Source organism: Neoarthrinium moseri (genome assembly GCF_022829205.1).
Source record: "Neoarthrinium moseri strain CBS 164.80 chromosome Unknown scaffold19_Wmoseri_CBS_16480, whole genome shotgun sequence".
NCBI lineage: Eukaryota > Fungi > Ascomycota > Sordariomycetes > Amphisphaeriales > Apiosporaceae > Neoarthrinium > Neoarthrinium moseri.
Genome location: NW_026055133.1, coordinates 55,081 through 80,205, shown reverse-complemented (window position 1 = coordinate 80,205; position 25,125 = coordinate 55,081). Strand labels below are relative to the sequence as shown.

General features: G+C 54.0%; 9 protein-coding genes across 9 annotated transcripts; 6 read left to right on the top strand and 3 right to left on the bottom strand.

Annotated features, from left to right (window-relative positions):
- Window positions 1-193: 193 nt before the first annotated feature.
- On the top strand, window positions 194-2,298 carry JN550_005825 (uncharacterized protein; the record flags this gene model as incomplete). The annotated part of the gene is made up of 2 exons (XM_049317495.1): window positions 194-753; window positions 816-2,298. The coding sequence occupies 2 exons, from the start codon at window positions 194-196 to the stop codon at window positions 2,296-2,298; spliced, it is 2,043 nt and encodes a 680-aa protein (XP_049172068.1).
- Window positions 2,299-2,870: 572 nt separating this feature from the next.
- Window positions 2,871-4,763, top strand: JN550_005824 (uncharacterized protein; the record flags this gene model as incomplete). Its single annotated transcript, XM_049317494.1, has 6 exons — window positions 2,871-3,195; window positions 3,337-3,450; window positions 3,504-3,633; window positions 3,699-4,122; window positions 4,187-4,391; window positions 4,450-4,763. The coding sequence occupies 6 exons, from the start codon at window positions 2,871-2,873 to the stop codon at window positions 4,761-4,763; spliced, it is 1,512 nt and encodes a 503-aa protein (XP_049172067.1).
- Window positions 4,764-5,555: 792 nt separating this feature from the next.
- Window positions 5,556-7,282, top strand: JN550_005823 (uncharacterized protein; the record flags this gene model as incomplete). Its single annotated transcript, XM_049317493.1, has 4 exons — window positions 5,556-5,561; window positions 5,659-6,094; window positions 6,583-6,824; window positions 7,082-7,282. 4 exons carry the CDS (start codon window positions 5,556-5,558, stop codon window positions 7,280-7,282), a joined length of 885 nt encoding a protein of 294 aa, XP_049172066.1.
- A 295-nt stretch (window positions 7,283-7,577) lies between these two features.
- Window positions 7,578-9,128, bottom strand: JN550_005822 (uncharacterized protein; the record flags this gene model as incomplete). Its single annotated transcript, XM_049317492.1, has 1 exon — window positions 7,578-9,128. One exon carries the CDS (start codon window positions 9,126-9,128, stop codon window positions 7,578-7,580), a length of 1,551 nt encoding a protein of 516 aa, XP_049172065.1.
- A 1,949-nt stretch (window positions 9,129-11,077) lies between these two features.
- JN550_005821 (uncharacterized protein) lies at window positions 11,078-11,754 on the top strand (the record flags this gene model as incomplete). Its single annotated transcript, XM_049317490.1, has 3 exons — window positions 11,078-11,194; window positions 11,377-11,439; window positions 11,584-11,754. The coding sequence occupies 3 exons, from the start codon at window positions 11,078-11,080 to the stop codon at window positions 11,752-11,754; spliced, it is 351 nt and encodes a 116-aa protein (XP_049172064.1).
- A 1,310-nt stretch (window positions 11,755-13,064) lies between these two features.
- JN550_005820 (uncharacterized protein) lies at window positions 13,065-14,260 on the bottom strand (the record flags this gene model as incomplete). The annotated part of the gene is made up of 3 exons (XM_049317489.1): window positions 13,065-13,445; window positions 13,571-13,774; window positions 13,937-14,260. The coding sequence occupies 3 exons, from the start codon at window positions 14,258-14,260 to the stop codon at window positions 13,065-13,067; spliced, it is 909 nt and encodes a 302-aa protein (XP_049172063.1).
- Window positions 14,261-15,434: 1,174 nt separating this feature from the next.
- Window positions 15,435-16,086, top strand: JN550_005819 (uncharacterized protein; the record flags this gene model as incomplete). Its single annotated transcript, XM_049317488.1, has 3 exons — window positions 15,435-15,555; window positions 15,638-15,698; window positions 15,936-16,086. 3 exons carry the CDS (start codon window positions 15,435-15,437, stop codon window positions 16,084-16,086), a joined length of 333 nt encoding a protein of 110 aa, XP_049172062.1.
- A 1,340-nt stretch (window positions 16,087-17,426) lies between these two features.
- Window positions 17,427-19,252, top strand: JN550_005818 (uncharacterized protein; the record flags this gene model as incomplete). Its single annotated transcript, XM_049317487.1, has 2 exons — window positions 17,427-17,680; window positions 17,731-19,252. The coding sequence occupies 2 exons, from the start codon at window positions 17,427-17,429 to the stop codon at window positions 19,250-19,252; spliced, it is 1,776 nt and encodes a 591-aa protein (XP_049172061.1).
- Window positions 19,253-19,554: 302 nt separating this feature from the next.
- On the bottom strand, window positions 19,555-22,812 carry JN550_005817 (uncharacterized protein; the record flags this gene model as incomplete). Its single annotated transcript, XM_049317486.1, has 10 exons — window positions 19,555-19,584; window positions 19,631-20,435; window positions 20,499-21,000; window positions 21,071-21,076; window positions 21,158-21,192; window positions 21,284-21,581; window positions 21,655-22,112; window positions 22,168-22,291; window positions 22,341-22,470; window positions 22,522-22,812. 10 exons carry the CDS (start codon window positions 22,810-22,812, stop codon window positions 19,555-19,557), a joined length of 2,679 nt encoding a protein of 892 aa, XP_049172060.1.
- Between the last annotated feature and the right edge of the window lie 2,313 nt (window positions 22,813-25,125).

Sequence of the window (25,125 nt, the reverse complement as noted above, 5' to 3'; positions counted from 1 at the left end):
TCTACTACGCACTGAGATTTGTTTTGCCACACAATGGCTGTGCCGCTCACCTCTAGCACGGGACACCCCACTTACTGTACATAGCCCCCTTGCGACAAACTTGGACCCGATCCTTCTCCACTGCAACAGATTTCGTTCAGAATCAATTCAGCACATATCAACTCAGCATATCCCATGCATCAGAACAAGGAAGATGAGCTGTTTTAGACCTCACATTTATCCTGGAGAGCCGCTCGACGCCGAAGATTCATTTCGCCTGCTTGAACTTCAGGCGGGCCAGTCTGATGACTCGCTGGCTATTCGTCTCCTAACCTGCTCTATCGGAAATGCGCAGTACGAGGCCGTCTCTTACGTCTGGGGTGACACGTCTCTAACCTCAGAGATACACGTCCTTCCTTCCGATGGCAGTAGTAACAGTCTCCAGATATCTGTCACCGCCAATTGCTATGCTACTCTGCGGTCGCTCCGAATGAAAGACAGGCCACGCATGTTGTGGGTCGATGCTATATGCATCAACCAAACACTAGTGGGCGAGCGCAACCACCAACTGGCGCTCATGACCCGCATCTACCATGGCGCAGACTCCATTATTGTCTATTTGGGGGAGAGCGCCGACAACAGCGACACAGCTTTGGATTGGATCCAAGATCTTGACCAGCCTACTGACTATAGCAAATATGAAACATTTAGCCGAGGCTCGAAACTCCCTTCCGTCGACAGACCATCTGTAGAGGCGCTCTTTCGACGTCCCTGGTATGCAATTCCCACTGAGAGTTTTATACTCCAAATGCCATACTGACCTTTGATGTCCCAAGGTTCCGCCGTATATGGGTGTTACAAGAGATCACTCTAGCTCGGAAGGCAGTTGTGGTGTGCGGAAACCGGCAGGTTAGCTGGGACAGTTTTCGCGCTTTCGGCCATTGGAATCGCAACGAGCGTTGGATAAAGGCTCTCCCTTACTCTATCGAATACGCTATTTCTGATCGTTCAGATTATTCTAATTTCATCACGTACACAACTCGGCTGTTCAACTTTCTCCAAGCCACAAGGTCTTGTCTCGCAACGGATCCGCGAGACAAGCTATACGCCATCCTCCCTTTACTCGATTGGGAGCATCAGCGAATGATATTGCAACTCAAAGATTGGCCGGCACATCCACGTTACAACCACTGTACTAAACCAGACGAATCACTACTGTGTAAAACACTCCCGATTCGAGCAAACTACCATCGTTCTGTCCATGAAGTGTATACAGAGCTTGCGGTAGCGCTCCTGCCTGATTTCGGGCTGGATACACTTCAACTTGGGGCAAACGAACGCCTCGTGGCCAATTTACCATCTTGGGTCACAGACTGGACCGCTGTACCGAAAAGTAACTTCTTATTCCAACGATCGTTCAGGACAGAGATCGATCGGCCGTTCGCGGGATTTAAAGAGAGACCAAGATACAAGTGGGGATCAAAAGAACTGCCTCCAGAGGTCCCACGGCCATGGACTGTTATAGAGCCTGACTCTATCAATCAACAGCCACTAGCCCAACTCCGAGTCAGAGCCGTGAGGGTTGGTGCAGTTGCTATGATTGGTGACACCTGCGACATTCGCAATGACATATTCCCAATAGCGCAGTGGGAAGGGCTTGGATCTAGCTCAAGATGGTGGCATGAAGAGCCGGAAACACCTCATAATACACCAGGCGTCTCTTATTGGTTCAAGAGCAATGGTCCTCCTCCGCTTCCACCTTTCTTGAGAACGCTAGCGGCGGACTCAATCAAGTACCCGGAGGTGGTAAGAAGTGCAGTCAAACGTATAAAACACTACACCGGAGAAGAAGTTGAGCACAGAAAACCAGGGCAACCGAGAAACACGCCCTGGAGGGGAATGGCCGTCCTAGTCAAACAGGAGTCTACTGCAAAGATGCCGATGCGGGATATCTTCCAAGGAGCACCAAGTTATGTGCGGCAAGCCCATAACATCTTCGAAGCTTGTGATGGACGGAGGTTCTTCATCACTGACACCGGGTATATTGGACTAGCCCCCGATAATGCAGCTGTTGGCGACTCGGCTTTCGTCCTAGAAAGTTGCAGCGTTCCCTTCATCCTCAGGGATTCAGTCATGCCGCAGCTTAACAAAGTCAATTCCAGCGCCTCTACTAAAGGAGCAAAAGACTCAGACAGCGGTTGTCGCAGTATGATTCTAGTGGGAGAATGTTGGATTTACGACATGATGGAAGGCCAGGTGTGGGACAAGGTGGCGGACGTTACGGACCACATGTATTTGGAAGATATCGTCCTACAATAGCAAGTACACGACATGAATCTGAGTGGGGTTGCATAACTTGTAAGATTTCCGTGCAGTGCTGTTCCGAAGGTGAGTATAGAGTACCCCGCGACAACGCCAGTCAACGCGTTGACTTGAGCGGAAGTACCCAATTTGGTTGACGTTGGTGGCTTGCGGTAGTGATCTCTGCGGACGATAACTCTCATTGGCTGTGACGGTTTGTGACACCTCACATTAGCATTTCTCGTTGGGTCAAAATCATTCGCCTCGTAAATACGAGTATCGTTACAATTTCTTTGTTTAACGTAGCCTCTGCGCAGTGGAGCCCATTGAACTGTGCTAACTAGCCTTGGAGAAGATGCTGTCTGTCCATTATGGGCGGTGGGTTGTCCGCCCCGCCAAAGTGCGGTAATTGCCTCTCGCCTCATTGGCTGCTTCCAACGTCGCATTCCTTTCCCCATTTTCTGGGTTGTATCTTTATCACCCGTTCCTACGACCAGGACTTCCGTTCAGCTTTGGTCCTCCGATCAGCGCTATCCTCTCTTTTTCTCGTGCCTATACCTGTACGATCCCGCTGTTCATATCGCGTTAGCATGAACGGCCACAGCGCCGACTCCGCACCGGGGAGCGATGGCAGCGGTTCCACGGAGACGAGTCCCCTGCTCAACGGCAATTCGGAACGTTCCACAGTAGTTCAACACCAGCGCCGGGTCATTGTTGTCCTTTTCACCATGTTTTTTCTTTTGGAGTTCGGAGCTGGCCTCCTGCTTCCTGGATCATCAGCCGCCCTGGAGCAGAAAATCTGTGACGAAAGGTATAGCAACATAGCGCCTATTGATCGGGACTGCAAGTCCCCGGATGTGCAAGGCCAATTTGCTGTTCTTAAAGGTTGGCAAACGATGTTAGACTGTGTGCCAGGTATGTTCACATGTCTGTCCCACTGTTGAGTAAGATAGAAGTCATCTGAAGACTGCAACATTGTGTCGCATTTGGATCTCTTGATACCGATCGTGAACCATGGTGTGAGGTGGGACTCTTCAGCTAATTTTCATCGCACAGGCCTTATTGTGGCTGTCCCTTTTGGCATTTTATCAAATAAATGGGGTCGGCATCGCGTCCTTTCTTTGGCATTCACCGGCATCACTCTGGGACTTGCCTTCCTAGTCACTGTCCGTAAGTTATCGCTCGTCCATCTGAATGACAGGTTTTCTAACATGTCCGTGAAGTCTACTTTGATGTATTGCCTGCCAATCTCATTCTCGTGTCACCTGTATTCATGCTTCTCGGTGGTGGCCCCGCGGTCATTACAGCAATGCTATATACATCAATAGCCGATATCACTCCGGTTAGCGCAAGGTATGTCCACTGCAGATAGACCTTTTGTTAGACAATCACAATGTGCTGACAGTAACTCTAACCAGGGCACCAATATTCTTACAGCTCTCTGCTCTGTTCATTCTCTCAGAGATAGGTTCTGGACCACTTGCTGGTCTCATTCTATTGAAAAGTACATGGGGTTTGATTGGCCTGGCCTCTGTGTTCTATGTTCTGGCCACCGCAACCACTTTCCTTTTGCCTGATACGCTGAGCATCAGCAAGATTACTACGACACATGATGGAAGTAGAGAAGACCAAAGTGGAGACGCAACGGCTAGTAGCACCTCTACTTTGCAAGAGTCACTTCGCCGCATCTCTGAAGGCGTGCACGAGATTCGCTCCTTCCTGAAAGGCCATGGACGAGCGATCGTCATGATGTTCTGTTATGTCTTTGTGGCTCTAAGCAAGGTCGTACAACTCATGCTGCTGCAGTACACTACGAAGCGATACCACTGGACCTGGAGCAAAGTACGTACTTACACATACTCTGCCTAGGTGTAATCTCAGCGCTAATGTCATTACCTATGCGCAGGCCTCGTTTCTTCTTACTATTCGCAGCATAGTCAGCCTAGTGGTGCTTATCGTTGTACTGCCAGCGCTTACCCAGCTGCTTACCGTGCGTTACAAGGTCGGCGTTATAAGAAGAGATGTATGGATCACCCGTGTGACTGGTCTCGCTGGCGTTCTAGGGTCGTTGCTGATTGCCTTCGCATCGACTCCGGATATTCTCATCCTTGGTAAGTTGCCGGTTGTCTCTTTACCAATACTAAGCAGTGAACTAAACCTGTCGGCTAGGTCTCGTCACATTCGCAATCCACGGAGGCATGACAGCTGTCCTCCGCAGTCTACTGAGCAACATGGTGGAACCTCGCCATCTGGGTACCATGAACTCCCTGCTGGGTATACTAGAGATGATCGCCTTGATGCTTGGAGCACCTGCGTTGTTCTCGTCCTTCCGTCTGGGGCTCGAGCTGAGCGGAGATTGGATCGGCCTCCCGTTTATATGTGCTGCTGCGATGATTGCCTTCTCTACAATCATCGTCTTCGTCTTGCCTGTTCGGGCGAGCAAGGGACATGTAGACTTGTTGTCTACGGAAGACGAATCATAAAATGGGTGGCGTAGCTTAACAAAGTTCAAATACATAGAGTAAGCTTTGAGGCTTCTTATAGAGGTTGTTTTATGGGAGGGCTGTCTGCTAGGCATGGAGTCATCCAAGAATTGAGGTTTGCGTAGCATTTCAAGAAGCTTTAATTGATCTATGCGGATCGCAACTCGTGTCCTTGAGAGGAATTCTTGTATCCGTGACCTCAGATGGTATATTGAAGGAAAATCAATGGGAAACCTTGGTGTATTGCTTTCCTTGAAGATATCGCCGAGCCTTTTAATTCTGCGCTCAGTGCCACTGATCGCGGTAGTTCCGTTATGCCTCTCTGTCCAGATCAATACCACCAAAAACTTGTCCCTCAGTCGGTCCGTACTTTGAATCCTGCCCCGGAGCAGTATTGTGGAGCAGAGTTGTTGTTCTTCGAAGAATATGGAAGCTCCTAACCTGAACTGTATCATGACGGCATTTCCGCAGCGCGATAATAAACCATAGGCGAAGGAGTCCAAAAACCCAAAGTACGAGTGTTTTGACGTGTGCGCATGTGACAGCGGTCATGTCCAGAACGAAGGTGGTAGCCGATAAGGCAGGTTGAAAGAGGCCTATGCTGACTTGTATAGTGACCATATTTTCTCGTCATATGTTGAGTGGATAGGACTTGTGCTCCTTGACGGATGCCTGATTAAATTCATACTGGTAGCGTCACCCGCAAGCAAGGCTTTGGGCGCATCTTCATCAGCCGTGACACCTTGACGACAATTGCTTCGAAAATAGTCCCCGACTTGGAAATCCGCTAGTATGCTGGTAACAAGACCGGTGATACCCACAATATGCCCAACAGCCACCCCATAACGATGGCCCAAACACAGTCAAGGAGAGCCTCACGACAGAAAATTTTCAGCCGGGTGTCGGCCAGGCCGAAAACCGGCGTCGACCACAGAAGAAGAATGTCGAGGAGGGGACGAATAAGTCGAAGCCCAGCAACGAGGAGAGGAGGAGTCAGGAGGAGAGCAAGGAAGAAATGCATAGCACAATACAAGATACGCATGTAACGTGGGTGGATAATGAAGGAAAGGGAGAAGAGAAGAAAGAGGAGCGGGGCGACATCTGGAAGCAATTTCAACCAAGACCGACGTTTCATTTGAAGCAAGAAGATGCTCCTCAAGGCCATCCCGACACTCTGAACATGCCGCACGGTGAAGAGCAAATAGGACCAGCCACCCCTGGAAGATGTAGCCAAAGTTCGACATTTCCTAATTCCTCCTTGAGCGACACATTGACACTAAACAATTGTGGCTTTGCAAAGCCCCAGATCGTCTCTGACAAGGAAAGTTGCGGTAAGACGCTACGGTCATACATGATCAAGGACACTTTTCTAGCTTAGCCCAGCATAACAAATTGCGGTTTGAATCGAGTGCCAAGCGTGTATGTTTAAGTAGTGACAGGGGGGGGGTCCGAACTGTGCAAAATGGCCCCCCCCCTGTCCGGCGGCCAAGCTGTAGGTTTGGGGAGACCTCTCGTGCTCCACACTTACCGAAGCAGCAAGCTGCTTATATACCTTACCCTTGGGATCACGACGCTACCAACTTCGCAGGAAGACAGGCACCGCCTCGTTCAGAGCCTAAGCCTGCTTCCGGCATTTGAGCAAGCCATAGCGACTGTCCCGAAATAAGGACACTGCGCTCGTAATGCCACAATGATACCGCACGAGTCCCAGCCCTCAAGGTGATATATTTGAGTGCGACAGCGCTCCTAGGTCAACATGGACCGCTCTTGAGAAAGTTGGCTCTGTCTTGTATGTTATGGGTGACCACGCCGTCTAAAGACCAGTGCGCCATCGTATTGAGCGTCACCTGCCACGATCTTCACACAACCTACACCAGGCATGAGTCGCGGATCAGGGCGGCACGCCGAGACCGCCTCATCGGCCTCTTCTACGCTCACTATGCTTTACTCGTGCGGCTGTGTCTGCCCCAATCCGACGTCAAGCAGCCGCCTCCGGCCGGTTGGCCTCAGATCACGGCCCGGAACATGGCCGGGCTGGGCAAGACGGATTTCTCCGTCGACGTGCTCCGCCACCCACCATAGATCGCGGAGAAACCCCAGGATCACTGCCTGAACATCGACTACAATTGCAACACGGCCAACTACTCCGTGCGCGGCGCGGGGGAAATGGGCGGGTTCGAAGCAAACCACTGGTTTGGCAAGGCGGCCGCCCCTGTCGAAGCACGTCGTCCTCGTCGCGACGGGCTACGAGAGCTACGGGCTTTCCCTGGTGCTTGATACGCTGGGGGGCTCCATTGCCAGTACCTGATCCGAATCAGGCCCGGCTCCCGTGCGCCCGCCGAGGAGTACTGGGCGAGGAAGCGCGGGGAGATCGAAGAGTCGAGGACATCGACGTCCCGGACGACGATCCCGTGGAGGACTACTATCTTAAGTCGGGCGAGATGTACGACGCCGCGGCAATGGCAGCGCTGGCCGAAGATGGCGTGAGGAAGTGGATCTACCACCTGCACCGAAAGTAGAGCTGGCCGGGCGAGAGGCGGCGGAAGGAGGAAGCGCTGGCAGGGCTGCAGGCGCTCATGGAAAAGAAGTGGGCCTGTGAGGTTATGTTGGATGAACTTGGTCTTTCCCAGAGAGACTCGACGTCGATGCACCCGACCAACACCGACAAGCAGTTTGAGCTGAACGTCGTTCGGTATTCATATCTTTATATGCACGATCTAATTCTATATACAGTCCGAAGCGAAAATAGAAAAACACAGGGTAACCTAACACCAAGAACAGTTTCCCCTTTCAGCAAATAAGCAGCTGCCACTTTTACAAAGTCTTGGCAGCGAAACCAATCTGCGGCGTGTTGCCATCATCCTTGAAGACGACGAACGCGGCCTTCAGGGCGACGTCGCCAAAGATGCTGAAGCCGATGTCGCTGTCGGGCTGGATGCCGCCGTAGCACTTCGAGCCGGAGCTGTCGACGGGCGAGTAGTTGATGTAGTCGCCGGGGATGGCGATGGTGACATCACCGACGGTGTAGCTGAAAGACGGCGTCGTGGCATCGCAGCTGAAGACGTAGCCGCCGATGGAGCTGGAGTACGAGGCTCCCGAGACCTGCGCGTAGTATTCCTCGCAGACGGACTGCGGCAGCAGGGCCAGGGTGGTGCCGGTGTCGGCAATACCGGTCAGGGTGGTGGCAGCTGCGGAAGAGGAACCCGAGGCGCGAGACTTGGGCTCAGGCGAGCGGCCAAAGAGGCCAGTCAGCAGGTCGAGAAGCGAGTCAGAGCTCGAGTCGGAATCGGCGCCAGAACCGGAGCCGGAGCCTCCAGATTGCTGGCCGCCTCTGCCGCTGCCGGTGTTGCCACTGCTGCTACCGCTACCGGGGCCAAAGCCACCGGGGCCGGCACCGGATCCCGAAGTAGCGGAAGGAGCCGCGGACGAAGCCGAAGCCGAAGCTCTGGAGGAACCAGAGCCAGTGCTGGAGCCAGTGCCGGTGGTAGAGTTACCCGAGGAGGAGCTGCCGACGCTGTAGCTGTCGGCAGTGAACATCCAGAAGCCCTGGCTGGAGTCGACGTCCGTGTAGGCGATGTCGCCGGTGTGCAGGGTGTCGTCGATGAAGCCGAAGTTGTAGGTGCCGGGCTTGTCGGACTTCAAGTCGACGGTCCACAGGCTCGAGTCCAGGGAGCCCTTGATGTTGTCGAAAAAGGTCTTCTGGGCGGTCGGAGTGACGGTGTTCAGAGTGCTGAAGGCCAGGCCCAGCAGACCGTCATTATTGGCGTCTGAGGTGAAGGATGTTGAGACGTTCTTAGCGGTCTCGACGGCCTGCGAGTCGAACGAGACTCCGCCGACGCTGACGACGTCAGTGAAGACGTTTCCAGACGAGGACGAGCCGTCACCATAGGAGATGTCCCAAGAGGCACCGCTGAGCTCCTTGGAGGTGCTGCTCGAGTCAGGGTTGTAAGTGGCCTGGCCAGCAACATCGGACCTCTCCGTCTCAGAAGAAAAAACCCAGAGATCCGACGAACCGGAGTCGAAGTCGAGGTTGAGGGTCTGAGCAGGGGTACCGATCTGCACGGGGGTCAGATACTCGGTGTCGTACTGCTCCGGGGTGGTGATGGCGCTGCCCTGGGAGCGCTTCATCATCTCCTCCCGCCTCGAGATCTTCCAAGCCTTGATGGTCGCCGTGAGCTCATCGGGGACCGTCTTGCCAAACTTGAGGAGGGTCTTGGCCATCTGGGTAGGACCGTGGCGGACGTGGCCGACGGCACGGACCTGGGGGACTGTGAAGCCGGCCTTGCGGTGGCCGGGGACGTTGGTAGCGGGCGCGGCGAGAGCACCAGCCGCCAAACCGGCGGTAAGAAGCATGGCTGAGACCATTTTGAGGATGTGTGAGGGAGCGTGAGAGAGTGTGTAGATTTGAAGAGAGAGAATGAACTAGAGTGCCAGCACTCCCTGGCAACTGAGGTATACTGTCGAGTAGAAGGACAGAAAGAAGCTGCCGAGAAAAGGTCTTGCAAAGGAGGGAAGACCGGGACCGAAGAAGAAGAGATCGTGATACTCGAGTATAGAACTGAGGAAGAAGAGAGAGAGAGAGAACCAACCTAGAGGTGGCCAGTGGAGGCCAGCGGCTACTCATATGCAGATCGCATCTTCGGCAGACAAAGGCCTTTCTAGTGTTAGATTGGGGGCGGGCGTGATGATCGAATCAGCATAGGTCGAGGCGATCATTTCTCCGCGACAAGGACCTGGGCCAAGTCGTCAAGGATACAAGGTAGGCCCATCGTTCCGGGCCCCAAATTTTACAAACCTCGAGAGTGGTGGATAGATCGTCATGGACGGGCGAGGAAGCACATGAGCCTCACAAACACGACGTCCCCACGGCCTCACGTTGGCCGCACATAAACGGGCGTCGTCAGTTGAAGGGCTGCGGCCCCTGCTAGTACGCAGGGCCACGCTAGGGACGTTTCAAGGCGCCCAGCCCTCGGGAGCTGCTGGCCAACCAGCAGGCGGCCTGGGGCGTTTCATTACCAAAAACGTGCAGCGCCGGCCAGGAACGATTTTCGGATGAGGGCAAGGTGTGGGGAGGCGACCGGGGCCAGATTGCCACATTCGGGGCGGGCTACGCAATTAAGGGGGGACCGGGGATGCGAGTTGATAGATCTGGGTTTTGCTCGAGGGCCAATGGACCAGCCGCGCCTGCTGTGCTCTGTGATACCCGACGCCGTGCTGTTTGCCCAGGCGAAACAGGAGGACAAGCTTTGATAGGCCTGGGCAGCCAAGCACGGCCAAGGCGGCCCTGTCGATCGTGTGACGGGGACTTCATTATTCTGAGGTGCATTGTCGACGACGTTGGGCGAATGACGTGGAGCGTTTAGCTGGCTGGCCGCCGTGTCGGCCAACGCCCGCCCCAGGGTCGACAAGTCCCAAGCCCCCAGTCCCCAGTCCGGCGGAAGACAAACAAGCAAAGTCCAAGAGATGACCAAGCTTTCGGGCAACGGCTAGGCGCCAAGGTGCGAGACTGGCAGACCTGGTAGTTATAGCATGGATGCGGCAGTCACATATCGCCAAGTAGAATTGGTACGGGGCCCTCGATTGGTGCCATTGTGGGTTTCCGACCTGGGGTTGTGCGCACATCGTCATCTTCCGTGCCTTGATGCTGCTGCTGCTTATTTCAAGCTCGCCAGCAACAGCCCGGCAGGCAGAGGACGGTCATTAGCCACTGGCATCATGCGTAAAGGGGGGGAGAGGCGCGTGCATCGGGCCGTTGGGATCGGTGGTGTCGAGCCATGTGGGCTGGTCTTGGACGGCGGGTCGGAAAACTTGAGGTGATGAAGGGGATCATCAGACGAGTTGACGAGGTCGTGCAGTGCCACTCTGTGTGTAGTTCAAGCCAATGACCGTCGGCAAACCCCTGAAGATCGATGGAGTAGGTAGCTCTTGAGGCCTGGCTTCACTCACTAGGTAATCTGAACCCCAGCCACAACTGAGAGAAGCCAGGCAGGGAGGCTGGCCTGGCTAAAGCTGGCTGAAGCTGGCTGAAGCTGCCCCCCGCACTGGACAACTCATGCCCCCCGCGCGACTCACTGCCACTTGCCGCAGCGCTCAACCGCGTTCGACCGCGTCACCGGCAGTCTGCGACTTGGGAAATATCCACATCAATCAATCTGGATCTTTGAGCCTCATCGATCCGCCCGTCATACCCGCGTCTCATCCCGAGTTCAGCGAGTTTCTATAGCCAGACCGCATCCCGGTCTAGAAGCTAGCGATCCCTGGTACCAAAGAGGCAGCCTACACATCCAACTCACAGCACCAAGTCCATTACGCCCATGTCTTCGAACCAGCGGCCCGTCTCCGCCCTCGGCGCCAGCAGCGGTGTCGGCGGCGGACGAGAGAAGACGTATTTCGAGACGCAGCGCGAGGCCCTGATTGGCGAGATTGCTATGGTATGTAACATGTGCACCTCTCGCGAGCCGGGTCGTCTGCACCATACCCTGCCTATTTGCTACCTCGGCCGTGCTTGTCCATGATCCTGGGGCAGCCCATCTACCCATGATCGCTTGCATGATGGAAACATAGACAAGGGCCGCAATGGATCTGAGCTAATTGGCCTTGCGTGGCCCTCCAGAGCTTCGAGCACGTCCTCGCCAACATCAACAAGCTGAACCGGTCATTGGAGGCTGTGATTGCCGTACGTATTCTACACCCCTCCCTCACCAACCCATGGGCTCCCTGCTTGTGGCCCCTTCCCCCTCAGCCCATGAAATCGGCGAAGCAGACAGCCAGCCAGCATGATTCGTCCAGCTCGCTAACGCGTCGACCCCCCCTCTGCCAGGTCGGCAACGAGTTCTCCTCGGTCGAGGCGCTGTGGTCGCAGTTCGAGAACGTCATGGCCAAGGACCCCGAGGACGAGCAAGGCGAAGGGGAGAACGACAAGCCGGAGGACCAGGAGCACGAAGAGGGCGAGCGGACGCCGACGAAGGACGAGGAGCGCGCTGGGAGGTGAGACGACTTCGTCATCAGAGGAGAGAGACAACAAGGACCGAGCGCGCCACGTCGTGGCATGGCATGGCTGCAGAAGTCCATATACAGAAGCTGGAAGAAATCGTTCTGGATGGTGCACTACAATGAGCAAGAGTTTTTGGCGGCTCGTAGCTCACTGGGCTCGGCCTGCCGTGGTCTTCAAGAGGGGTGGTCTGAGTCTGAGGGCCCTTCTTCGATTTCAAGTCTACGGAGGATATGCGGCCACACGCGGCCTCTGCAGACCGAGTCGCTGGGGATTCGAGCGGATGGATGCCGGTAGCATCTAGCCTGGGAAGCGAGGACGATCGGTCGCCAAGCTACACTGCCACAGCCGAGGAAAATACCACGAAGATCACGAAGACACTGGCCAAACGAATACCGAGGGGAGAGCATGATGAATGAAGTATATTTGTGCTTTATTTCCTATCCCAGAGACCAGAATGCTGTGCGTCGACAATAAAAAGAAAACATGAGGAAACGCCATGGCCGATCAATACAAACATATCGAAATGAGAACATGGTGGTGTCTTGTATCGTGTGACACTTTTGTTTCCAAGTAGTACACGCAAAACCCCCCCTTCCCTTCCTTCCTCCCTTCCCCTTACCACCCCTTGGTGGCCTTCCGTCCGTTCCATTTCCCTTCCAGATTCATTTCCACCGCGTACAACTCGCTCGTCCCTGCATCAACCATTACATAGTGAGAATGAGACTTTGCTCGCTTTGCTGGCCGGCTGGCCGGTCAGTGGCTCTGCCAGAATAGCAAGATGCATGCATCATTAAAAGCTGACCCGCCTCCTCTCCCCTCTCAATGGACGTTGACCGGGGGAAGAGGATGAAGCGTGTGTGGAGAAACGCCCGTCGGTGGAGAAGATCTATATGCGACATTTGAGATCGTGTGGGTGTGTCTAATCCCGCCGCCAATGATCCTCGCGCCAAACGATGCACGAAGGGTGGGAAAAGACCAAAGAAAAACAAAAGATTCAGTTTTGCGTCCAAGTAAAGTTCATGCACGCCATTCTCGCTCGCGTCGTAATAATTCGTTGGCCGAAAGTAGAATTTGCCATGCAGGATGCGCAGTCCCGTAAATGAAGCAGAGAGCCCAAGGTATCTCTGGGTGTCAGAGATCGTCGGGTGTTATGCATGCCTCTCGACCCTCTCGTCCCCTACCGTCGGGTCTCATTTTCGCTTGTTGAAATTGGGGGTGGAGAGGGGGGACCCTGAATCCGCCGTCGGGGGCCCACCACCCTTGAAAAACTGAAAAAGATTACGTCGTATACGGATCCCCGGGTTAACTTAGAGGTGGATGCAGTTCCTCTTCTTCTTCTTAAAGGTACGGAGGCCGGGCATGCCACCTCCCTTTTCTTTGGAAGCACCCGGCATCGACGAGCTGGGCGCGGCGGCCATGGCGGCCTCGAGGTTGCGGCGGTCGTTACCCACGACGGTGAGGAGGGCCTGGTCGAAGATCTCGTCGACGCCCGTCATCTCCTTGCTGCTGCACTCCATGTACTGGGCGCCCATCTTGCGGGCCACGGCCATGCCCTGCTCGGCCGTCACGGGGGTGAGGCCCTGGGTCTTGAGCATCTCGATGCACGTCTTCTTGTGCCGCAGGTCTGACTTGAGGCCGACGAGAATGAGAGGCGTGTAGGGGCAGAAGTGCAAGACCTCGGGGTACCACTAGATCGGTATGTTAGCCATTGATCAACATGCAAAATGTGTACAGGTTGACGGGGGGCCGCGGCCCCAGCCGAGGTCCGCCCATCCCCCCCTCCGACAGGGACAGAGGAAAATGGAAAACCCACCTTGTCCATGACGTTCTCGAGCGAATTCGGGCAGTCGATGGCGAAGCACACAAAGATCAGGTCCGTCTCGGGATACGAGAGCGGGCGCAGCCGGTCATACTCCTCCTGGCCGGCTGTGTCCCATAGTGCGAGCTCGACGGTCTTACCGGTGGGCGGATGTGTCGGGTAGGTGATGTAGTTCTCGAAGACGGTGGGGACGTATTTCTATTACGCGAGGGTTAGCACAAGTGCTTGCGTATGGAACTCGGAGATCCCCCGCACTCGTGTCATCCCGTGTCGTCCCTTGTCGTGTCGCAGCCGGGCCAACAGACATGAGCGCAGAGGAGAGACGAGAGGAGAGACGAGAGGAGAGGTGTTTTTGCTTACCTCTGGGAAGTAGCCTTGGCTGTAGCTGATCAGTAGACACGTCTTGCCGCAGCCGCCGTCGCCGACGACGACAATCTTCTTGGAGTAGGCGGGGGCCTCGGTGACATGGGTGCCCGACGACTCCCTACCGGTCGAGTTGCTCATGACGGTGCTGACGGTGCCGTCGCTGGAGCGCGTGTTGCGTTCTGATCTGGAGCGGTCGGCGCCCGTCGTCGGCCTGCGCTGGAGGCCGGCGTCATAGCTGTTGCTGTGGTAGTTGTTGCTGTCGACCGACGGCTGGCTGCCGTGGCCGTAGTAGGAGTTGCGATTCTGGTAGTGCGCCATGGCGGCGATGCGACCCGGAGAAGACGTAGACTAGCGGTGAATGCGACGGTATCGCTGTTGCGCCGCTGAGCGGATGCTTGGTGGGCGGTGGGCGGTGGGCGGTGACCGATTGACGATGGAGCGGCACCACACGATGATTGTGTTTCCGGGCCCTAGCGCGCGCGGTGGGATGAGATGGATGCGATGGAGGTAAAGTCTGTCTGGACTCTGTTCTGTTGTCTGCGCGCGCGGAGTAGATGGACCCTCCCGTCTCTCTGCCCGGGTCGGTGATATTTGGTTATGGTTATGGTTATGGAGCTGGAGCTGGAGCTGGATCTGGATCGGGGATCAGGAGTCTGGAGTTTCGATATGGCAATGTCAACAACAGAGAGGAAAGAGCGGTGGAAGGTGGTGGGCAATGTTGATTAAGGCCGGAACAGGCCAGGCCAGGTCTCGGGATAGCAACCTAGTTACCAGCCACCTTCTTCATCATCCCGCGCACACACACAGATAGCGTAGTCCAGCGAGTGTGGGCACGCTGGGGCGAGGTCAGCCAGCTCAGCAGCTCGCTAGTGTGTGCCAATGCTGGTCGCTCGTCCTCTCGGCCTTGCCCTGCTGGCCCCGGCCGCAGGTGGCATTCTGGCATTGTTGTGTTTTCCAAGGCACAGCGCACCGGCAACGGCAACCGTGTGGGCTGGGTGGACACCGGGGCCCCCGTCCCAGCATCACCAACCTCTGCGCTCGGCTCCTGGTTGGCCGCCTACCCCGGTTACATCACCAGCACGTTTACACCCATTGGCGGGGCAACCAGATCGTATCGGCGGGCACCTTGGGCCAGCGGGCCTATCAGTTGATCGCGCCCCAGCCCCTCCCTTTCCCGGGCGTCATACGGCAGGCCTGATTGGCTGCCTTGCGTGCCTGGACCACGCTGAAACCTCGCGGCCCACTGGGGGCATGCGGCTGCTGACTGCGACCTTGGTACCTGAAATTCCCCGACCCGCTTGGCCCGCTTGTGCAAACATGTCCCGTGCGCCCGCCAACACACGCCAGACAGCGGGCTAGTGAGCAGCTCAGCACGCACGCACCGACGGAGGGGGGGGAAAAAAATCTGCTCCCAGAAAAGCATCTTCTACCCATGATTCCTCCTCTGCATTCCCGAAACTCTGTCACTCACTCGCCCTCATCAGCACCCATCATGGACGACTCGGCCCCCTCAAGGTACATCACGCTCGTCTCGAGCGATGACTTCGAGTTCGTCGTGCTGCGGGACGCCGCCATGATCAGTCCCATGATCAAGAGCATGCTCGAGAGAAGGGGTAAGGACTGACCTGATCATCCCGTGCCTGGGCTCATCGATCTCCGTGGACTCGCCGCTGAGCCTCTTGTGTCGTTTACCAGGTCCTGCCGGCATGAGCCTCCTCGAGGCCCAGACCGGCCGATGCGCCTTTCCCGAGATCACGTAAGTTTAATCTCTCTGTCTCCTCTCCTTCTCGGTCTCGTCCCCATGTCCTCTCGTTCGACGATGAAACGAATTTGCTTTGGCTGTGTTCGACAGACCACTTGCTTCATCATGCTGGTCTGGATGATGGCCAACTACACTTGATCTGAGAAACAATCACCGTTCCGATGCAGTCCTCTTGCCCCTCGCACCCCACCGCCCGTGTCAGCAGTCGCTGACCTACCTCCCCGCCCACAGAGGCCAAGTGCTCGAAAAGGTAGTCGAGTACTTCCACTACTGGTACAAGAACCGCAACCGGGAAGATGTTCCAGACATGGACATCCCCGTCGAGCTCTGCCTCGAGCTCCTCATGGCTGCCGACTACCTGCAGCTCGACAGTAAGAGCTAGCCCACACGCGCGCGCGCGCTCTGTACAAGTGCTCACACTTCATCCAAGAACCGACTTGATTGAATGCATGACTTGATACGTACGATATGATGGACTGGCGTTTGGAGTCCGGGCGTACACTGGCTGTGCCCAGGATGGAATAGGTGTATTTCCATGTTTGATACTATTCATCATACCACCACTTTGAGTCGCTGCGACTCGTCTGAAAAAGGGTATGTGTCACCAGCTTCCACCGTTTCTGGTGTTTGATGCAGGTGATTCGTAAGTATGTGCAGTGCCAGGTGCTGTTTATCTTGCTTCGTGACCACGCTCATATGTTGCTGCCCCCATCTTAGCATATGCGGTCAACCCCTTGCTCTCCCATGGGTTGACCGTCTATATTAGATGGAAGATCGATACCTTTTTCCCCATCACTCTGCGTGGTTTGCTTTCTCTGTGGAGATCATGCTTTTTCAGAGGGGAGACATACTCTCCATTCATTTATTCAGTTAGAGAACATGAAGATATTTGACCAATTACTCTGTCGAAATCCTTCCTACGCGTGAATTGCGTGTGTTTATCTCATAGCATGTGGTGTTGACAGGAATCGGAGGATCAACACTGATTCTTAGCCATCATTCCAAGGCTCCTCGGCATCGCCCCTCACTTGGCACCAGCCTATCCGATTTCGTGAGCGCCGTTTCTTCGACGCAGTGGTATAGCCGTGATGCCAACCTAACCAAACGAGCGGTGCTGGAAATGGAATATGATTAGAGGCGTCGATGAGCTGTGGTATCTGATTCGAGATGCCAGTTTGCCAACGCTACCAAGCCTGGTGTCCAGCACAAGAATTCCCAGACAAAGGCAAGGTACGCCAAGCCGCTCGCCACATAATCATGGCATAGCTTAGGCATCCCAAACCTTTAATAGAACGCGGAGGCTCGGGTCTAGCATAGTGGAATGAAGTCGGAAGTCAGCCAGAACGAAGACTACTAGAGCCGCTACTGCAAGCCTTTGCTCACCGATTTTCGCTTGGGAATCTAGGTAGTCATTTTCAAGTTCAGATGTCAGCTGAACCGCAGCCACAATACCTGCAAGCTATCGATTGGATGGTCATTCGGAGGCTTAGCGTTTTAGCGGATGGAAAGCCTCACTTTGACATCTTCGCTCACTTGGTTTGAGACACGATAACGAATACACAGCACGGTTCAGCCGCCCATAAGAAGGATGTGCGTGGCTCCAGAGAGCTATCAACCGTAGTTTTTGTCCTACCGTTGCAATTCGCCACTCTCGAAGCTCTGACATAGTTAGTTTGCAGCGACTCCTGGTGTCCCATCGATTCGTGAACGAACGTAGTCGTGATGATGCAGCAGTTACGAGAAGCAGGTATCAGAACTCGGTGGCCACACCAGTCGTCGGGTAACTCTGCCGAGTCCAGCCCACGTAGCCTTGCCTCCCCCGACCCAACTTCAATGGCTCGGAAGGCTTCGAATCCCAATAAAACTGGCGAACAGCATATCGACGCCCACTCTAATCCGCACCCCGGTGAACCATTCTTCACAAGCGATATCTACAAGGGGTATAAAGGTGCACCGCTGCAAGGAATTGCCGCTTCGTAAGGGAAATCACGCGCTTGTTGACTGCTCAATGCTGATAGTCTGCCAGCCGCGGTCCATACTTCGAACATGTCATGAGGTTGTCCGACGAATGGCCGCGTCTACGCTACTTGATAGATTTCATGCAATGCTCTACGTCTCCTAAGCGGGCGTCACTTGTACCACTCAGTGACATCCTGAGGCGGCAAAGCGTGGTGAAAGTTGGGGTGGTCAACTTCACGGATCCCCACGCAATCACAGTCCAGAATTGTGGCAGCATCAGCCAGCTCTTGGATCAACTTGGAACGGATCGCTGCACCAACAGTCAAGTACGTCGCTTGTTCGTTGTCGAGGACCTTTCGAGCCCGGTGATCGAAGCACTAGGCTCGGCCTTTGACATCGATCCGAGGTTCTTTCGAGATCATATCGAAGACCATACTTGGTATAATATTACAGATGACTGGGTTGAGATGCCGGAACTCCGGTCTCGCTTTCAAAACCGCTCTTTCATGACGTTTCGGTACCTGGAGCCGCGCTTCTTCGACCATGAGCACCAAGCAAAGTGTGCTAGAGATAAGACCGCAACGTGGAATGTCCTGAGACGCTTGGACTTCCAAGGCCAAGTCAAGTCCGGAACTACCGCCTGGTGGGAGTCTTCGCCGCATCTGGTCGGTCTATTGAGAAGAAAAATATCCATCTGGACAAAGTCAGAGGGTCCGGGTTGGACCGGTGTGGTGCTATTAGACCCTCATCTGCCCGAGGGCTACCCGCTCTGGAACGGCTACGGCAGTCTCGAAAGCCCGCCTTCTATGTCTTCGCCGGCTATAGTACATAACGCGAAAGGGCTGTCACCATTCGACGCATTACTGCGCCGTGTCACCACGAACTCAGCAGAAGAATTGGAGCAGCTAGCCGAGGATCCAGAATCAATAACCAGCAAGGTGTATCCCTTCATTTTCGGTGACACTCTCGTTACTTTGCAATATGCATTCACTGGTCTCTTCCAGATCGAGTGGGAACTCGATGCTCAACGAAAACGCCGGCCAGAGAATCTTGACCGAGCCCTTGACAGCTTGCACAAATGGCAGTGCCGCCTGCCTTTTTTAGCGTCATACCTCGCGGATGGCGTTACATGTTTCGAAGGCCGGTACGCGCTCGGAGTGAACATTTATTCCGACTCGCCCAGGCGTCATGACTTGAGCCAGCTAGTCGTCTCGCCTGATGGCAAGGGCAAGTGGCAATCTGATATATGGCGAGACTTCATCTCCCTCCTGACCAAAGTCGACAGCCTGCAGTCAAGAGCCGATAGGATCATGGGCTTAGCCAACGCGGTCATGTCAGTGGAGGAGACCAGGAGGATGCAGATGGAGGGTCGAAACATGAGCCGCATTACATACCTAGCCTTCGTTTTCGTGCCCATGACTTTCGTCAGCAGCTTCCTGAGCATGAACAACGAGTTGAGCAGTCGAAGCATTTCTGTCTACGTCGTTTTCTTTTCTGTCGCGGCCCCCATGACGTTGATCGCCCTCGTTGTGGCTGCGAATTGGAACGCTGTATCGGTTTGGTGGGAAAGGCCCAAAGGTGTAAAGTAAAACAGTCGTGAGGCTGTAAGGGAGTAGAATCATTATAAAGTGGCAAACCTCTATGACAGTGGGGAGGTTTCGGTCCTCCAGAAAGAACGTCACGGAAGTCGCTGTGAAGACAAGTGCGTCCAAAACGTACAGGAAGGCTTGAAAATGATCCCAGATATATGAGGGGATCCAAGTGTTCCCGAAGAAAAGAGCAGTGAAATAACCAACGATTACCACTTGGGTGATATAGTGCTCCATCAATCTAGCAAGGAAAGGATCGATGAGGTATGAGATATAAAGAAGACCAACACGAGAGCCAGGGACTAGGCCAAAACCCGAAAGTCGTGTGACGCCTGAGTTCTCCAAGTATTGTATGACTGTGACAACGAACATGAGAACAAATTTGAGAACATTGTCATCCATTATGACAGCGGCTGATGCCAACATGCCATAGAAGCCAATAACCATCCCGATGCGGATGATACGGAGGATGGCATAGCGACTCGTAAGCCGGTCGAAAACTGAATTCTCCACAAATGGGAGAACAACCAGGGTGCTCAGGAATACGAATCTGAGGATCTCGTCATCCATCATTATAGTAACAAACAGAAGAAGGGGGTATGACATGTTCACTATCTTCCGGATAAAACCGAGGCGAGGGTAGCGGTATGAGAGCTGGACGATGTAGGACTTCTCCACGTGTGCGTGAATAGGGTTGTTAGGCCGCAATTCCGTAATCAAACTACATCTGGTTTCCTCGCCGAGGTCAGATAAGTTTATCTTCGTCGGCGTACCTGTGGCTCTCCCCCAGTCCACGCTGCTGATTGCTTGGCCTGCTGTGGTAGAAATGTGTGCATGGATAAAGTTTTCTTTATGAACAAAACCCCAGACACTCTGGTAGCGTATGGCTTTACAGAATAGCTGGCTAAGGGAATCGTCGTTCATCATTGAAGGCCGGCGCGGGTGGTCGAAATTCGAGTGCTTTGCCCATCCTACGTAGACGAAAGGATGCTGCTGGCCAGTTTTCCTCTCGGGTAGGACAGTGTTTGCATTGGCCTTGGCGATCTCTTCATCTGAGATGGTAAAGATGTCGTTCCATGGCCGACGGAACCACTGACCATGGCCACCAAACCATAGAGCGGTTGCGGTCCAGTTGTCGCTTTGGGAATGCCGCGTGATTGACACAACCACGTTCTCCCAGTCACTTGTGCCGAGCACATCAGTCATTTTGAGTTTGAAATAATGCAGACTGTGCAGTATCACTTACTACGCATGCCCGCGCGGTATCGGCCGGCCATCCGAGCCGTCCTTCTCCCAGAAAAGAAAATAGCCAACTCGGACCTCTTCGCGGCTGAGATTGAGATACTTATAGTACACAGGAAACTGGGGCCCCTTCCCTACAGTGACCCCGGGGTCACGACAGCCGCAGCCAACGTCCGGATGCTTGCAGAGAGGTTGGCTGGGGGTCTGGTGCGCTATTTCGTAGGTGTCCCCGTTGTGCCGGGTTGGGTTACCCCCAAATGCCCACGTTGGATAACACATTGGATGGTCTTTGTGCAGTCCGAAGCTCCAGACTGGGGCAAAGCGATAGGCGAGTTCGGAATCTCTGCGGGTGAGATAGTCGCCCAGTGTTGCATCATCAAGCCAGACAGTTCCCGTAGGGACTTCGGACCCCAGGACAGTGCATGCTAGAAAGATAGTAGCAACCAGCATCATGGATAACACGATTCCAAACACGTCCAGATCAAAATCTGCTGGAACGACGAGAGCTGTATTCGATCCTACGGTTAAGATGGCAGTGTTTGGATGCTACAGGATGTTCGGCAGCTAAAGACTCACATTGAACTAGATGGGACTCGTAAGAAAAAGCAATTCAGCTTGCACCCAGCACTCCAGTCGCCCTGTGATGCTGCACTAGCCACTCACCAGCCACAAGCAAGCAGGCGGGGAACAATACGTGTCTATTCTAGTTTGGTATAGGACCTCATGCTGACTCGAATTTGTACATATCATATCGCATCCATATTAGTTAATGCTTATGCAACTTCACACTCAATGAGGCTTTCCACACCGTTAGCGACGCTCCAGATATTGGAGATCTTAAGACCCGCTGCCGAGAGCATGTCCTTCCAGTCCTGCTCTGTTCTCTCGCGCGAGGAAAGCAGAGTCATCATCATGAGGTCCAGACCGGTGGCCTGCCAATCGGCTTTGGTCGCGGGAATGACGTTCTCGTTGATAAGCAACTTGCTGTAGCCTGGCTTCATGGCCTCCTTGATAGGTGCAAGGATCTTGAGGCACACCTCATCGGGCCAGTCGTGCAGAACGGAGTGCATATAGTAGGCACGGCTTCCTGCATGATGCCAAGTTAGACATCTGTCGACCTCGTGCGGTTTATGGTTAAGGGGCTGGATGGGCATGCTTACCTTTGACGGGTTGCTCCTTGTAAAAGTCGTGCTCCACGCGCTCGATCTTCTCATCCAGCTGTTGGATCTGTCCAATCACAACTGGCAGATCCTGGAGGACAAGGCGGCCCGGTGCATTGGGATGCTTGCGCCAGAACTCTCCGATATCATGACCAAGCCCACCGCCGACGTCGACGAGCATCGCGGAGTCCGCTGTGGTATCGGCGCCCTTGATCAGGCGCTCTTCTACGGGAAAGAAGCCATCGTCCATCCAGCTGGGCCGGCCCTGGCGGTATCCTCCCATATGGTTGTTGAAGTTTAGGCCGTACGGGGGGTTGGCGTGGAGGTGCTCGAACATGTTGTTCTTAGTTTGGTACGCATACTGCAAAGGGCCGTTGCTGACGTCGTTCGGGGTCTTGTATCCGGTTTTCTGCATGTATTCGGAGAATTTGAAAATCGATTGCGCCAGACAACCGAAACTATGTCATTGTCAGAATACGCAACGATGATTTGTGAACGAGTTAGTTGTCTTACATGCATGGGTACCCGTCGCTAATAGTCGATATGCACAGCGAAGTCGTAAAGTTGGTTGGCTTGTATTCGTCTACGCCCGTCTCGACAACATATCCCATGGCCCCGAGATGTCGAAGAATACGCGCTGAAATCATATTAGAGACAATTCAATTAACTGAGATGAATAGACAAACCCAAAGCAGGATAATCAACTCCAACTTGCTTGGAAAGGTACGCAGCCGTTTTAGTGCTACCATCGTTCTGAGCCATGGCCTTAAACAAGCCAGTCTCAATTCCCAGTGTGAGCGCAGACGTGGCGGTCGGCTATTACAATGGTTTAGTGTCGAATCTCGGTATGTGGCGAAACATTCTCACCTGAGACCAGCAGTGCTTGATCATTGTTTCTCGCGGTGTCTCCAGTGCCCGCACCAAATCTCTTGCTGAAGCAAGAAGCTGAAGCCTCGTTGTGTCATCGCCCGGCGACAGTGAAGCACCTAACTTCTGGATTTGTTGAATGTGCCTCGGCGCACTCTCCAGATCGCAGGGAGATAGCGCGACCGAGATATCTGGCACGAAGTTGATGAAATCGGGAGCGGCCTTGTCAGGCACACTGGTTCCGCTGCCAGGAGCGGTGCCACTGGCCCCATTGGTATGCACGTCGGCCATGGTCAAGAGAGTATTGTAGAGTAATACTGAGTCGTACGTATCGGCAAGATATGTAGAATTCACGGATGGACAGGTTAAGACAGCTCTCGCTCCCGAACCTCCCCTTTTGTTTCGTGTTATCTGCCGTCCAAGGCGTGCCGATCGGTTGGGCCACGTCCCTCGGCAAGGGACTCAAATGCAGGTCCCAGGAGTTTGTGTGGATTAAGGAGGAAGCCTAGCGATAACTATCGAGCCTGGGCACCGAGAAGGTACGAGAAAGCCATGATGTGGGGTGTGCCGAGCACCACTGGCTTCACCCAACTTCTAACCCATGGCAAGACTTGAGATCAACCTGGTGATAACTATCACCATGCAAAGAGGCACGGAAAATGTGCTAATCTCTATCGAGCTTCGGGGTTCCACGGTGGCTGGATGTACCTGGTTGGATGGTAGCTTGCCGAGTCATAAGAGCAATATCTGGGAACACATGGGCCGACTCTGGCCTGCTCTGGCCAGACAGATCATCGTGGAGCATGTATACAGTAATCCACCGTAGCCCGCATTTGGCAATGGAGAAGCGCGAAGGCGCCCATGAGTGTTATCAAAGTAACTAACGGTGCAGACTTACTCCACAGGTGGAGGACCACAACATTGATGGTACAGAAATATCACTGCGTCGTCAGCGACTTGGAGGAAGCAGCGCTTAGTGCCATGGGTGCACCCTGCCAAGCCTGTCTTTCGAGGAATTGTTAAGGGAGAAGGATGCGGCCCTGATCCTGGGCTGTACCCACTCATGTCGCCATCATTGCATGTTGCATAAACTTCTGCTGTGCAGGTCAATACCTTATTGACTCGAACCATTCTTGGCTAGATGACTTTCCTACCTTGCCTAATAGAAAGCCTCAGGCTTTGCTGATTAAGCAGACACCTCGGAGTCTCAGGACTTGAAGGTATGTATCCTTGAGGGTTTCTTAGAATGGAGGCATAATAACGACACCATGAGCACAATTGTAAAGGCTGTAACGTCCGTTGTCCTAGCTCGATTGCCCAAAGACGGCCCGAGCCTTTGGTTCACCCCATGTGAAGCCGAGACTCGACCCCCATAATATTAAAGATCCACATTCGTCAATGGCTCTCCCAATAGGCCCTCTTGCACACCGAAGGTTTGGTCCTGCAGGACTAATATCCCACAACAGCAAATCAGACACGAGCCGAGCTAGTAGATGGGTCAGGCTGATTGTCAGCTCGACGGAAGCCGCGAGTCATTGTTCCTGGTCTCTGTCACCCGCCTCCACTGCCACCGCGGGACGCTATGATCGTTACCCGACCCCAGACAACCAGATACGGTAACTCCACCCACAACGGTGGAAAAGAAGTGCTCGAGTCGGACCTTCAGGTACAACTGATCGTGACAGGGTTGGAAATGAACTTCATGAAACCTGTGTTGCCTGTGAATCAGCCCAATCCATCTGTGTCAGTTCTCCGATAGCTGTGGCGTTTCATGGATGCACATCCTACTCAATATGATCTTCGACACATCGCTTTCATTCAGTCTTGTCTACGCCAGGTAATTCCTTGGCTTATCAGCTGGCTTGAACGTCTAATTGGATTCAAATTCTCCACGCACAGCTACTAATGCCCGGAATGTTTCCTGGAAACTTTCCGGGCTTGGCGGCTGAGCTGAATGCATGGGTCGTTTGGCCAAAAATGGCGCTCTCGATCGCACCTCAACGCTGGGGCTCGCTGGGTGCCTTGGGCGCAATCGCCCCATTATCACCACATATTAATGGGGCACAATCGTAATGCGGGTGATGAGCCCCTGTAGAAAATCTGAGAGCCACTTATGGCTGATCGCCGACAGATTAACAGATCGTTTGTCCCCCTGCCCAGGTTCCGTTTGTGGGGGTCTTTTCGCAGATAATACACAGTATGAGATTGTTGGAAGGGTAGTTACCCCGGACTAATTTGAAGAATAGCTTTCCGAGGTACTTTTTGCATCAAGCCTTACCCATTATAAAGGCATCTGGCTAGACTGGAAATCAAAGATGCCCTAACGGCAGCTGTAACGGCTCTTCGCGAAGTTCTTTCGACTTCATCACGGTAGCCCGTAGTGGCGCGGATGCGAATGCCGGTGGGGCCGTAACGTCTTTACCTAGCCCACTTTATCTAATGCCGGCTCAGGATCACCAAAGAAATAGCCTCGTTCGACATCGTGTGAACTCTGTCTACCCTTGTTGATACCGTAACGCTGAACTTTAAGATCGGCTACTACTAAGGTGGATTGATTAGGGATCCTTCGAGACACAGCTCTTGCGATGATCATCATGAGCACGG